Source organism: Falco naumanni, chromosome 5 (genome assembly GCF_017639655.2).
Source record: "Falco naumanni isolate bFalNau1 chromosome 5, bFalNau1.pat, whole genome shotgun sequence".
Taxonomy (NCBI): Eukaryota; Metazoa; Chordata; class Aves; order Falconiformes; family Falconidae; genus Falco; species Falco naumanni.
This window is the reverse complement of record NC_054058.1, coordinates 32,888,083-32,902,671: the sequence shown is the minus strand read 5'-3', so window position 1 is coordinate 32,902,671 and position 14,589 is coordinate 32,888,083. Positions and strand designations below refer to the sequence as shown.

The 14,589-nt window shown below is 40.0% G+C and overlaps 1 protein-coding gene across 5 annotated transcripts in view; it reads left to right on the top strand.

Annotated features, from left to right (window-relative positions):
- The window catches only part of LARGE1 (LARGE xylosyl- and glucuronyltransferase 1), a 295,306-nt gene that overhangs the window by 234,907 nt on the left and 45,810 nt on the right, over nucleotides 1–14,589 (top strand). For all 5 annotated transcript variants that reach the window (XR_005827952.1, XM_040594524.1, XM_040594523.1 and 2 more), the window contains 2 exons: nucleotides 8,377–8,489; nucleotides 10,001–10,126. Coding sequence is in view for 4 of the 5 variants with exons in the window: in XM_040594524.1 (XP_040450458.1) it covers nucleotides 8,377–8,489; nucleotides 10,001–10,126 (239 nt within the window). In the remaining variant the exon portion in view is untranslated. The remainder of the gene's footprint in view (nucleotides 1–8,376; nucleotides 8,490–10,000; nucleotides 10,127–14,589) is intronic.

Genomic DNA, 14,589 nt, shown 5'->3' with positions numbered 1-14,589 from the left:
CAACACTGCATCAGAAGACTTCACACTCTCTAATATTCACACATGCCCTGATGACATTCTCCAGTGAACACAACACAGACCCTCAATTCCATGCTAAAGTGTCTCTAGTCTAGAAGATTGTAGCATGGCTCTCTCATAATGTTGGGCATGGAGAAATGCAAATGGAATAATTGTTATGTCTGAAAACAGAAGAAACACAAACTATACCTTCAGAGACAAGTACCATGTAGTATGAATGTGGGCAGCGGGCTCAATGAAGAGCTAGACCCTGAAAAGTGTGTGTACAACCACTCCGTAGTCCTTGATCTGGGTGCTAGTGATCACTTCCTGCAATGGATATATTTTAAAAAGTAGATTTAGCTACTTTTTAGTCTAGTCTCCACAGGTCAAAGAAGAGTACTTATAAATTAACAAAGTTCGTAGAAAATACTGGAAAATCTCCCATAAAGTTGGGAAAAATGGCTCCAGGAGCTTGTCTGGGAGCGAGTCAAGGGAGAGTTTGATCATAGATTATTAGTATCTGCAGGAGAAAATAACATTTCTTAATAGAGGGCTTGCCAATTTAGCAAAGGTTGAGCAAGATCAAATGACTGCAAGTTCAAAGACATGTTCAAATTAGAAATAAGGGAAGTATCCTTCATCAGGGTAATTATGCATTGGAATAACTTATCAAAGTTTGTGATAGTTTATCCATTATTGTAAATTTTTAAATCAAGACAATGTTTTTCTAGAAGTTATGCTCTAGTTAAAGCATAAATTAATTTTGAAAAATCCTATGGCCTCTTGTGCAAAAGCTAAAAATTACCCTTTCTGACTTTATCACTTAAATCACTTAAATATGTATTTAACCAGGACTTTGTTTTCCTCTCAGCTGAAGTCACCTGAGCGCCCAGCCAAATGAAATCACAAATAACCTGTCATGTAAGAACTTACTGCATTTTTAGTGTTGAAAAGAGGAAAAGTTCTTTAAAAATTTGTAGAATATTTCCACATTTCCCCTGTATCATGTTTCTTTTTAACTCTCCCGTTTCAAAGTGCTTTAGAGTAAGATGTGTACCTGACCATCTTTTTCTTAGTGTCAACCTTTGGCACCTCATCCTGACTTCCAGACAGAGATGCACACCGAATAGCTTTTGGGTGGTACTTGTGCATGGCAGTGATGTGGGACACATCTTGGAGACAGGTCTCATCTGCTCCGCTTAGTTCGGTCATTGCCATTGTGCTACAGCACACAGAAGCTGAAACCCCCCTCCTCTCTCCCTTTGCTGGTCTGAAGTTAGAATGTGGTATCTGAGGTTTAAAACCTCTCAGCAAAATCTTTCCAAATCTTTTGAATGTCAAGATCATTTCATGATTTGCCTTGAGGTTTTATTCCCCCTCTTGGAAGCCGTCTCCCTAGTTTACCAACTAAGAAGTACCTGCAATTGTGCTTTCCACTGCCTTTAAAATGTAATCTCTGTACCCTATATGCTCACAAGGGTCATGGACTGCAAAAGCTATAAGAAAACTGTGGTGCATTTTAAAACCCATGTAAGGAGCTTCTTCGCAGATGGTTTTTATCTCCTACAATTCTTTGTACAGTGTTCAGGAAACACTGGGATTTGAGAACAGTTACTATTCCTGTCTTCTTTGGTGCCCAAAGCAAGTAGAGCAGCTGGGAAAAACTTTAGTTTCTCTTTCTGATTTTGCTAGTATTTGTCTTTTTGCCAGCCATGTTGTTTCCCATTACATGATTTAGGAAAACTTTATCAGCATTTTGGGCAGGAAAGTGTATGACTTTGCACTGCTTGGGATCTATGTAAGAAAAGGCCAATTCCTCTAGGTCTAAAGACAGTTTTTCTTTCCTGACCTGAGAGAGACCTGCAGAATTGTTACTTCTCTTCACAGGACTCTGGAAGATAGGAGGGGAGAGCATTACTTAGCAGGATGGTCTTTCAAGTGGCAGAGGTTTTCCTCTATAGACTTCCTAAAAATTCTATGGCTCATGACTCCAGTCCTGTAGACCTTTTAGACTCCTGAATCAAGGAAATTTTTCTGTAGCAGCCTTTGGGACTTTAGGAAAGTTGGAGAAATTCACCTAGAAATGGAAGTCATAAAACAGAACATACAAAACATATGTATTTTTTTTTTCAAATTGCTCAGGAAGAATAACATCTAAACAATGAAGAAACAACTGGAGAACTAGGAAATTCTGAGCTAGTCACTAGCTCTGTAAGAAGTTAAAATCATGCTTAAATATATCTTTCATCTTCCTTGAGTATGTCCTTCATTTTAATTCTGCCTAGGGAGAAAACAACATGCTTCAGGAGAGGAGAACAAAGAAAATAAGTGTGTTCCGTTACATTAAATGGTCATCAAGAAGCATAAACAAAATGTTTATAATGCTTTAAGAGGAACCAGGCTCCCAACAGAGTGACTGCACTGCTTTGCAAAATGCACTCTATCATGGCTTCACTTTCAATACACGTGCAGAGAAGACAAGGTCTACTGCATTCTGTCACCATGCCCAGAGGGACACCCACTTTCCATTTCAAAACAGCTTCTCAACCCTGTTTGGTTTTCTCAGATAAAAGTTCAAATGTGGAGTCATCCTTTATTCTCAATTAACACAAGGTTTTATTAATTTTTTTTTAGACTGTGAAAGGCATTTTTGGAGAAAAGGGCCAGTGCATGTAAGTTCATAGTTAAGTAATGTGTCAAGGAACTCCAGAAGTGTTAGAATAACAGTCCTTCAGTCGTACCGTGTTAAAAGCTATAGACATAAGCTATGGTTTTATTATACTAATGATATGGCTAGTCAAATTATGAGCAGCAGTTAGACAGATGGTCTGTAAATCAAGTGAAATGAATGCAGTGATTTTCATCCTCACAAAGACTTAAGCTGAAGATTTAAAAATGTGTGCAGCATCTCATTGTGGAATTGCAGCTTTAATTCATTTTTTTAATTCCTAACAGCCACATACTAAATATTTTTCTCCTTGCTGTTGATACTGTGGGTGGAGAGCAGAGGCCACGGTGGGTGGTGCAGAGGTGTGACCCAGTGGGTTCCAGAGCAGTCCTTAGCAAAACGGGTCATTCGCGCCCTGATCTGTAGAGGAATGAAGCTGGGTTAATTATCATTGATAACATACAGCTGTGGGCTGGCTTCAGGGGCGGTGGGCTGGCTGATGTAGACAAGGTGCAGCTGTGGCTGGTTCTGTTAAGGGGTTGGGCAGCCAACGAAGAGGGAGCAGCCGAGGAGGAGAGAGGAAGAAGGAGTAGAGAGAGAACACATGCTGTGGATGAGGAGAGACCAGAAGGCAGTAGAGGGACTGGCATGGAGAGTATGTTGGTATGAGATGGTAAAAGACCTTGTTGTAGCTGATTAGTTTTGAGTGCTGCAACACTGATCCAGCAGAGGCATAGGCACAGCCCCTGCCCTATGCTCTGTGACCGCTTCTGTTGATTCCAGCTACAAAAAGCAGGAATTAAAAGAACATGCATAAGTATTTGCTAGAGTACTAAGCAGTCAAGGCTATTCATGGCGCTTCTCCCAGGATAGCAGAGTTACAAGCCCCTTCCATAGTGCCTAAAACTGAACTCAATTTTTTGGTGCTGAATCTGTTTCACAAAACACGGTGGGTTACGGTTTTTACTGCCTTAAATCTCTGTGTCAGTTATTTACTGCAGCAAATCTCCATAATGTCAGCCCTATTTAATGTTATTTCTTACAGCATTTAAGGCTCAGTGTTTTGGTGTGTGGCCTTTGGTATGATGGTTGGGTTTTGTAAAATCCCAGTAACCCAGTATTGCTTTATAATATATTTGGAAATGTGTCTTGCCTGCCTTTCATGGATATTGTAATGGTATCTATTTGCTATCTGTCTAGATGGTTCACTGTTATAGACTTAATTATGAGACTAATTTTTTAAAATCTGACAAGGGCAGGCTCTGAGATGCTACTTATATAATATGGCATTGCCTCAGCAGCTCACAAAAGCATCCTGTTCCACCTGAAAGAAACAGGTGAGGTAGTGTTTACAGAAAATGATCCCTTAGTAGCTACAATTTTTTCCCCCACAGCATTGAATATTTTTTCAGCCACCTTAAAAGGGCCATTGTAATAAATTGATTGAGTTTGAAAGCTTGTCCGGTTTCACTATAACTTCTGTAAGTGATTCTGTTCTATCTCAAAATGTTGTTTATTACTTCCAGCTCTACTATATATTCCTCTCTGAATTCCAGGAAAAGCCGTAGTCTGTGTTCCTGAAGCAAGAGTTGGTAGCATTCTAAGGGAAATTGCTGATGTTTCTGTAAACTCTCAATTTGCTATTGCAAAAAATAGAATATTTAGTTCTGGAGCAGATTAACACAACAACCAAAAAAAAAAAAAACCCTGACAGCTTTGCTGAGATGGCTTGAAGCATCTACTGAAACCATTGCTTAGTCAAAACATTGGAAAGACGTAAGATTTTATTCAGATTTAATCAAAACATGAGAAAAAGGCAAAAAATTCAGGTGACCCTCACCGTCAGAGTTTTGTTAGACCCGGAATGAAACATTTATTTGTCTTTTCAGATGTTGTAAGCATTTCAATAAGATTTTTAATTTGTATCAGTTTTGAAGTGAAAAATATTATTTTGGAATAAGTTGAGTTCTAAAACATGCCAAAACAAAATTTGCAGTATTTTTCAACTGAAACATTTTAGTCCAGATACTTTAATTCAGATTTTTTCTCTGGTCTAGTCACCAGATTCCTTTATATCTTTTTTGTTTTGCTTTTGGGGCTGAGGTTTTTTTGTGTGTGTCCTGAAATTACATTCTTGAGCAACTCCTGCCTTTGCTTTCTTGTATGTATTTTTGAGCAATTCAGAATGTTAGATTTTGGTAGTTCAAGCAAAGTCTGATCAAGCAGTGGGAGAAAATGCCATTCAAGTAAGAACTAGACTAGGATGTGTTCCACAGGTTTAGTAATAAAGAATTATTTTTGCAGGAGTTCTTTGAGATATTTGCATCCCTGTATAAGGCTGAACTATATCCTCAGGATAAGGAAAATAGGGTGTTGTGTGGTTGATCATAATTTGTTTAATACACATGAGACATTTGGGTTGCCGCTTTTCTCTTTTTGTTTATTTGCTGCCGAGATTTCCCTTTGTTTTTGTCAGGTAGTTTAGGGCAGGAAAACGCTGCACTCATCAAAAGATGAGAAGTCCCACTGCCTGGGGCCTGATGTTCATAAAGTATTCCTTTGATATTTTTTTTTTCTCCAGTTCTTCCTTCCCCAGTGCAGCAGCTGAGAGTAAGTCCCTTTCCCCTTATGTTCAGCTGTATGTCATCTTGGATTTAGTCTGAGATTTCAGTCAATTTGACTGTGAGGGAAGGGGCTCCTGAGGCAAATATTTCCCTTTACTTATTTCATACACTTTGCCTGCAAACTAATTGTGCAGATTGGAGTTAGTTCATTTGTTATGTTTGCTTTTGGTAGCAGAACAATACGAAGTAAAACTGAAATGCTCTCTTCTGAAGAAAAGGTAATTTTTCCTCTGCATGAACTATTTAAAAGTTCCCAACACACATGCTATTGCTTTGCTTTTTCACTAAATAGCACTGATTAGGTGAATAGTATTAAATTCTCCTCTTAGTAGAAATCTCGCTAACAATAATGAGTAAATATTTAAACTTGTGATAAATATTCTCCAGGAGTAATTTTTTTACAGCAGTAGTAAATTAGAATTCCACAGTGCAAGGAGCCCTGAACAGAGGCTGAACAAAGGTGTTAAACCCACGCCTGTAGGTGAATTAAAATAGAAATCATATCAAAATTAGTCTTGACAATGGAACATTAAAACCTTGTGAATATTTTCAATAGCCATGATTGCATCATAATTTAATACATCCTTTCTCACATATATTCCAGTTTTTCTGCCCCATCTGCCTCTTTTACTCTCAGCTGCTACCATGATACCCCCTCAGGACAGCATAATCTCTTTAGCTTCAATGCCATGATCTGCTGCTAACATGAGAGTGGAAGACAAAGAAATTGGAGAGTACTCCACATATTAAAACATTTCCCCTTTTCCTCCTCAGACTGGAAGCTTAAGGAAACTTAAAAAATTTGTTTTGTTGTCTATAAATTATAAAAACTATTACAATTAACTCAATCTTACAACTTCTTTATTTTTTCTTAATAAAGAATCTTCTCAGTTGTATTTCACTGTTGAAACAAACCTGACAGTTCTTGCCAGCTGGAAAAAATCCACTGCCAGAGAGGAGCTTATCCCACCCAGTTTATTACTGCAGCACAAGGAACCGACTTCGCATTGATCTAGAATTTCAGACAGTGCACAACGGCTCTCTTAGAAGCTAATGCACACACACTACTCACTCCACGGTTATGCTGCAGGGAAGACAAACACACTGGCAGAAATAAGTTGTAGCATGTTGTGACAATACAGCCCTTTCCAATCCAACAACTGGAAGCAGAAAGGTTGACTGAAGATGAAAGGGGATCCCTCCAGTGCAGGTTCCACCATCCTTGGGAACCAGATGGATGGAAACGGAAAACAGAACTAAAACAGGCCACAAAATTCACTGCCAGAAGAGCATTTCTTTTTATTCATGGCAGTGCCAGGTTTTACTAGAAAGAAATTTGCCATGTCATAGAAACTGAAGATAGGAATGAGCTGGAACCACCTTTGTTCTCTCCCAACTAGTGCAGGCTTGTTCCAGGTATAATTTCTGATCTTTGTGTAGCCTGATTTTTAACAACTCATGAAATAAAGCATTTCATCTGCAATTTTGAGGTTATTTCACCACAACAGTTTTAGGAGAATTTTTCTTAAGTACTTAGACTACATTTCTTTTCTTATTCTAATTACTTCCAGTTTTATCATCTTAGACTCCCTCCGGCAGCTTTTCCCAGTGCCTGCCTTTTGCCATTTCATATTGTTCTGTGTAACTGTTATGTTTCTTTACAGTTGCCATGACATTTTTTTTGTAAGACCTCTTGTTTAATGTCACTTGCAGATGTCATTACTATTCTGTTCACTTCCCCCTTCCACTAATGAAGATGTGAAACAACACAGAACCTATCATTGCTCTTACTAGGTAATTCCTGTCAACCTGCTAGGCTGCTGTTTATCAGTACTCTTTCTTTATGGTCCTTCAGTTTGCATTCATTCCCCATGACAGTGCTCTTATCTAAGTCTTTCCAAATTAATTTTTCAAGTAAAATTTTCTGAGACACTGTAGGAAAGGTTTTGCTGATGCTTCAGTCCAGCTTCATTGCTTCTGCTGTTTTCCCTTCCACATGCAGCCGAGGAGTAACCTCTCATGCATGTTGAGACACCTCTTTTCTGGCTTCAAGTGTAACTTTCTCAGCTGAGGGTCCTGCTCTATGAACACTTGCTGCCTTAACAGTGGGCGTGTTCCAAGGCTAGGTTGTAACCAGCATTGATAATCTGTTACTCAAAATAAATTTCAAGGATTGCAGTCTGATGTTTCAGGTGATTAACTTCTTACTGGGTGAAGTAAGGGATGCAGTTTCATCTTATGCCATGTATGTATTGCATCCTATGCACTAAGTATTAAGGGCCAGATTCCCACACACGCACACTGAGTAAAATGTTTAATATGAGTGACAAAATTCTCTTTGGCTTAGCATAATCTTGATTTCAGCCCATATAGAAATTAATTTAAACAGTGGGATTTTGGAGGAAGCAGATCTCTGTTCCGTGTGAAGATGGCAGAAATGGAGTCATACTAGATAAATCGGGATTGTCTCTACCCTTTCCCTAGCAGAAAGGGACTTGACAGAATATCTATCCTCTTAGAGCCTGTAGCTTTTCAGAATAAGGAGTGGGGAGGGTCACCTCGGAGTGTCAAGAGGTTCCTTCTTTCTTTCTTGTAGGATATTGTCTAATTCTATTTGGAATGATAATGACCTTTGGATGGAGTTAACCTCCATCATGTGAATCACCTCGATCCGTTCAGTCTGTAAGGAATAATCCCAATGATAATCGTGTCATAATGAAATCAAACTTTATCAGTTAAGAAGACTATTAGAAGTAGAACATCCTTCTCTCACTTCTTCCCAGTTTCACTCCTCTTTGGCTACTTTAGCCTTCTTGCAAGCCTGTATATCCAAGCATTCATCTGTATGCCTTCTCCTTTTCCTGTCTGCATCCTCAGGGGTTCAGAAGAGCTTTCTCTTAGTGGCATCTTGAAACCTGACACTGCTTTTTTTAGTCAACCTGTGTTAGTGAAGGGTAAGGACTGTAGTTCCCACTGATAGATCTCAGCTCATGTCCTTGTTTTAACTGCTGAGTCAGCACATACACAGGATGGGCCTTGGCTGGCACATGCATCATGGCTTCTCTGCACTGTGTTTTTCTTCAGGGGTTATCTTGCTGCTCCTCGATAAGTTACGCAAGATGAAATGGGAGCAGATGTGGAGACTCACGGCAGAGCGGGAGTTAATGAGCATGCTCTCCACTTCACTGGCTGACCAGGTGAGTAGGACATTGTAGATGAGTGGTACAACCACTACTCCATGGATTGAGGAAAGTACGAAGTGGAAAGGGGATGAGATGTGGGAAAAGGCAGGAGAAAGATATTGTGCCTGTAGTTACCATTTGTTGAATTTTTCTGGGGAAAACATGGAAGAGAGGAATTGAGATTTACTCCTGAGATTTCGCTTACTACACTGATGTTTTAACCTACTCTGCACAGATGATTTGTAAGATAAACAAATGGGGTTCTCAAGCTTTAATTTTCTGTCCTCCTTTCTTTAACATAAAACTCTCCAGACACCAGAAGTCCAAATAGACTGTGTCTTTTCCTACTGGTTATAGTCTAAACAGACATTAGTTTTAGGAGTCTCCAGATACTTCTTTACTGTTTCTGGCAGATGAGTCCCAACACTCTTTTAATGTGCTCCTTGCCACAACACCCCTGGAAGTCAAAAGCACTGCTGTCTCCCTGCAAAGATGGGAAACTGAGGCCAAGAGAAGGAATAGTGTGCCTATACGCAGAAATGCATGTTTACTCTCTTTGTGCTTCCTGCCAGCTCTCAGTTTTAAATCCAGAAGCCCTGTTAATGTAGTACTGGACCTGAACCAGTAAGTCTTGCTCAACAGCTTGAGTGTATTTACTCAATATGGCATCATATTTAGATATTTCTACTGTTTCTGAACTACATCTGGCTTATGACCACCCACCACTAAGGAAGCATGCCGCTTACTGTGCACAGAGATGTGCACTTGTGTGCAATGTCCTTGCAGGTTGATCCAAAAGCTACTGAAGTTCATTAAAACAATTCTTGCAACTTCAGTATGTTTTCAGCCAGGTCCTGAGTTGCTGTCTAATACCTCCATGGGACAAAATTTTGCAGAGTAGACCGAAGTTGTTTATAGAACTTTAACCATATGACTGACTGCCCTTGTACCTTACTTCTCCAACTGGATGGCAGCACAGAAGCAGAACACGTTCTGTCCCTCATGGTGTAGGCTGTTCTGCAGATCTGACCTACATGCCCTTTCCATGAAATACCTAGATTACTTGCTGCAACAATGAAGTTCTAGCTAAAATCCCCCATAGTAATTCACCTTGACGCAGCGCAACTGCCATGATCACCTTCATCCCCTGTACTGAAAAGTGATGCAGTACTTACTAACAGCAGGCTGTTGGTCATTTACTGTGTATTACTCTCCCTGGTGACTAGAAGAGGAACCACATCTCTTGCCAGGCGTAGAAGGTACATGTTTTGAAAACTTTGATGGAATCCATTAGCTCTGTGTGTCAAAAGAGCCTGTTCCTCGTCTTCAGATCTACACATCACCCTTAGATTGATTGGACACTCTATGGAAACAGAACTATGAAGCAAGATTTGCAGATTTCAACTTGCATAACCATTTGCATTTTTACCTGTGAGGGGGAAAAGGACAGTCAGTTTGGGGAGGGGTTGAGATCATCTCACTGTAGAAACAACATACCCAACTGCTTTTCTGGTTTTGTCTGCTAGGATATCTTCAACGCAGTCATCAAACAAAATCCCTTCCTTGTCTACCAGCTCCCGTGTTTCTGGAATGTGCAGCTGTCTGATCACACCCGTTCTGAGCAGTGCTACAGAGATGTGTCTGACCTGAAGGTATGTTTCACAGGAGGTTGCATGGGTGGTATCCTCCAAGACAGAGAATGCAAGACACCACTGAGTCAGAAAGACGAAGTCACTTAAGCAGGACCAACTTAGATCAAGTTGCTCAGCAGCTTGTGCAGTTGAGTGTCAAGTCTCCAAAGAGTGAGATTCCACAGCTTCCCTGCTCCCCTGTCGCAGAGTTTGACCACCCTTATGGTGCAATATATTTCTTAAATATAATCAAATTTTCCCTTGTAACAATTCGTAGGGTAACAGCAGGAGTGTTCAATATGGACACTGGATACTGGATGAATATAGAAAATCAGTCACCCTCAACACACTGATTTCAAAAGCTGCACTTACCAAAAGAAAAAAGACCTACTACACGGGTTAAATTACCTGTCAAAGCTGGCCACTATTGCTTGAATTTCATACATAAAGTATTCACAAACAACTATTCTGGTGTGGTCCATAGAAGACAGCTTTTAAAGTTAGATCAGTATACTGGTCAGTACGCTGATGACTAAATGTTTTATGATAGAAGTTTGTAGGGCAGGATCAATGCAAAGACTTAAGAGCAGCATGGTTTTATGCCTTGTGACAAAGTGCTGGTAGAGATTTTAGTTCTGTACTCATGCTGAGAATCATGTATGACAGCAATTGCAAGTCCTGAAACAGAAAGAGAGATGTAGTAACAGGGAGAATGTTTTCTAAAAGATGAATTTGAGAAAAATACACCTCCTACATGAGAGATATCACAGTATTTTTCTGTGAATTAGAAGCTGACATTATTTCAAATAATCCGCTGAGACAGTCAGATTGGATTCAGCACAAGGTTAGGACACATACATTCACGTAAGAAAAAGATACTGAACCTCATAACTGAGGATCTAGGGCTTGGTTCAGTTGCCTAAACACAGTTTGAGTCCCCATAGATACTCTCAGGTATCTGTATGGTACTGGCAGATACAGCAGAGACCTACGTACAGGACACGATGCACTTTTGGCAAGGCAGCTGATGGGCAGGCAGGATAACCCTAAGGTGCTTTCGGTGTTGCTATACATGAGTGGTTTTGGAGACTCCTTAAGCACACCTCGGAGCAGACATCTGCCAAGTAGTCAGGCAAATCACTCTTCAGGCTCCAATGACTGTGTTGACTATTCTGCTTCAGGTGTGGGACATCTAGCTCATATGTCACACCTAAAACAAGCATTTAATAGAAGTATCTTAAAAATAAATTGAATCCTTTCCTCATTGTCAGCTAACAAATTTATGTTTACAAGGATGACTTAGGCTAGGTTGTTTATTACTGTATATCGTAACACACTGTCAGGTCCGTTACAGCATAAACAATGACATCTTAGGTGCATAATATCCTCCACTGGCTTTCTGGTCTAAAGTGTTTAACTCAACAAGGGGTCCAGACACATAAGCAATTTCGTCAGCTGAACGGGACTTATTCAAACTGCTAAAATTATCCCCGAAATACTGAATCAGGGATGAAATTCTTTGCTTTCGAAGAGAGGCCAGAGCCTTATCTAGTGCACATGAGCTACCTGGTTTCAATAAAGCTCTTTCTGTATCAGCAGTTGAAGAACTGGCCTTCAGGCAGCACTGTTTAAAATTCTTCATACAATTAAAAAACAAACAAACATAAACCAATTAAAGTTGTGAATTTGCATTATGAAAATTAGCAAAATTCTGGTCCTGAAAAGAAACCAGCTGGTTTGGTATGTGGCCCTCTCAAAAAAGCAACAAATGTCACTACCCCAAGTTAGAAAATACACTCTTAAAGAAGTTAGTCAGTTCCATGGTATTTAATATAAATGGTATGACACAACGTATTTGGCACATTCTGTATTTCACAGTAAGACTGGAATAAGGAAAGAAGTAAAAGAAATCTCCAGGGTAAGAGGGAGAGAAAGACAGATTGTGAAGTTTGTACTGGAGGATTAAGAAGGATAGCGCAGAAAAGAAGGAAATGCAGGGAGAGATTTAAATTCCAAGGTAAAACTGGCCCTGTCAGGTATTCCTTAGTCAAATCAGACTGTGTTTCTCATGTCAGACTGAAAAGGCACTGATTTAATTCCATCTGGCCTCAAAGTCCATGGGACTTGAGGATTTGTCATCTCTTACACACAACATTGTGTCACATAAACTTAGACCTCCAGGGCTGACTGGGGTTCAGGGGGTGGGGTGGGGTGGGGTGGGGGGGAAGGTGTGTATATATACACTGCTTTGCTGCTTTATTCACATTCATGAAAACACAGAATGACCGGCATGCTTTTTGCAGGTCTGTGGAGCACTTGAATATTTCATATTTCCTGAAGAGGATTCTAATCGCTTTTTTGTCTTTATAGTCCTCATTAAGATGCATCTCTATCCATTTTATTGAAATTTTTTTTTGTACTGTCTTATGTTAGAGAAGGTCAGATGTTTGACTACTGCTGAACTCTTCCTTGCTGCAGCTGAGCAGCATCTACAAATTCAGCAGAACTTGCATATGGGGATCTTTCAGAAAAGGCATAAGAACAGAAATATTTATAACCAATTTCTGCATTGTTAGTGACCACTAATTTTATAACCATCTAAAGCAACATCAAAATAAGACTACTGTATTAATTTTATTCATCTTAATGCTTTCTTACCTCCTGTGTCATGCTTCATAGTACTAGAGGCCACACTGTACACAGCTAGACTGAAATCTGTGGGCTTTGTTCTGCTGTCCATGGCATGTGGAACCAAAACTTATGTAAACAACTATACTTAGAGAAATCTTCCTTTCCCCACCCCAAGAGCACGTGTATTAAGGATGCTTTGTATCGGTCTTGAAATTAACAATTTTGTCTTGAATAACAATTGTAACGTCTTGAAATTAACAATTTTAATAGAAAACAAAGAGTGGTCTAAAAAGGAGCAGATGCCCTTTAATTCTTTTTGCCAAGTGAGCCAACCACAGTCTCTGAAGGCCAGAGGCATTTATTTTTGCATGGCATTTGTTACACCTTGGAGAAACACTCACGAGTTGTTATTGAAGACTGGCCAAAAGATGTGGAAGTGCTAACAGTCATGCTGTGTAGGCATCCGCTATCTTGTGTATCTCAGCTCCTCACGTGGCCCCCAGTAGCCCACACTGTCGATGGACAAGCACGTGTACTGTAGGTCCATGCCTTGCTGGGCTTCAAAGCCTGTGGGGATCTGCCTGGAACTGGGGTTCATTTATGCATTACTTACGCTTTGTTGGGTCCTGTGTTTGCTTTCCTTTTTGGTTAACAGTTTATTCCTCTCTGTGAGGAAGTCTCAATTACTATGATTTGGCACAAACCAAATGGCAAGAAAAATCCTGTGAAAGAAGGTAATGAATTGTGATGCCTCTGACAATGAATCATGACCTCATTGAATGAGTCAGTCGTGAAGAGAAGTCTGGTTGTCAAGGATACAGATGCTATTTACACACAGGATCTGGTAATTCACAGTCACAAAAATCAGATGCTGGGCTCTTCAATGGGAATGCATCAAATTATTAGAATTTACTCCCCTACCCCAAAATAGGAAAATGCTTTAAAACCTGTTGATGGTTTCCCAAACTGGTTTTGAGCACAGCTGATACTAAATTAGCAAGTAGATAAATAATTAACCTCTCATGAATTCCCCATTCTGAAATTGTGTTATCTGATTCACTTTATCCTGCCTGGAAATGTCCTCCACACCAGGATGATTTTGTGAGATCGCTTGCAAAAGTTTAAGCAGCTTCTTGTCCATAACCCAAATACATCATTTCAGATCTGCCTCGAACATGACCTATTGCACCTCTTTCTGTCCTTGTGCCTGAGCCACCACATGCTGTCCAAGCACCTCAACACTGATCCACAGCACTTCTGGCATTTTGCTGCCTTGCATCTTTTAATGCCAACCACGGAAAAGCTACACTGAGAGAAATAAGGGCTCAAGAGGGTTAAATATACCACTCCCTGGAATGAACATTGGAGTCAGTAAGATGTTTTTGCTCTGGCAAAAAGGGAGCACTGTGGTATTATAGAGATGTTTTTAGGGGTGTTTGTGCAGGCAGGAGGCCTCTTGTTAAATATTAGCACAGGAGTTGAAGGGAGAGCTGCAAATCCTTCTGAGGAAAAACTGAGAATTTTGAAAAGTACAAGACTGGGACAGTCTGTCAGCTTAGTGCCATACAGCATAGGCAGTAAGCTGGGGAGTAAAGTAATCCCTGGGACCATGGGCACCAAATCAGGCAGGGCAAGGATTTGAATCCCACATCCAAAAGCAGTGCCTGGACCTCTGGGTTGCTGGCTACTCCAACGTGAGTCTTTTCCACTTACAGAGTTCAGAAATATCAGTCTGAAACCTCCCTGATGACATTTCTGTGAAGTATTTGATCCTTTCTGAGGAAATAGGGTCTTCTATTAAACCATTCATTTCTGATAAAACGCAGTTTAAAAATAAAGTTTCCAGACATCTC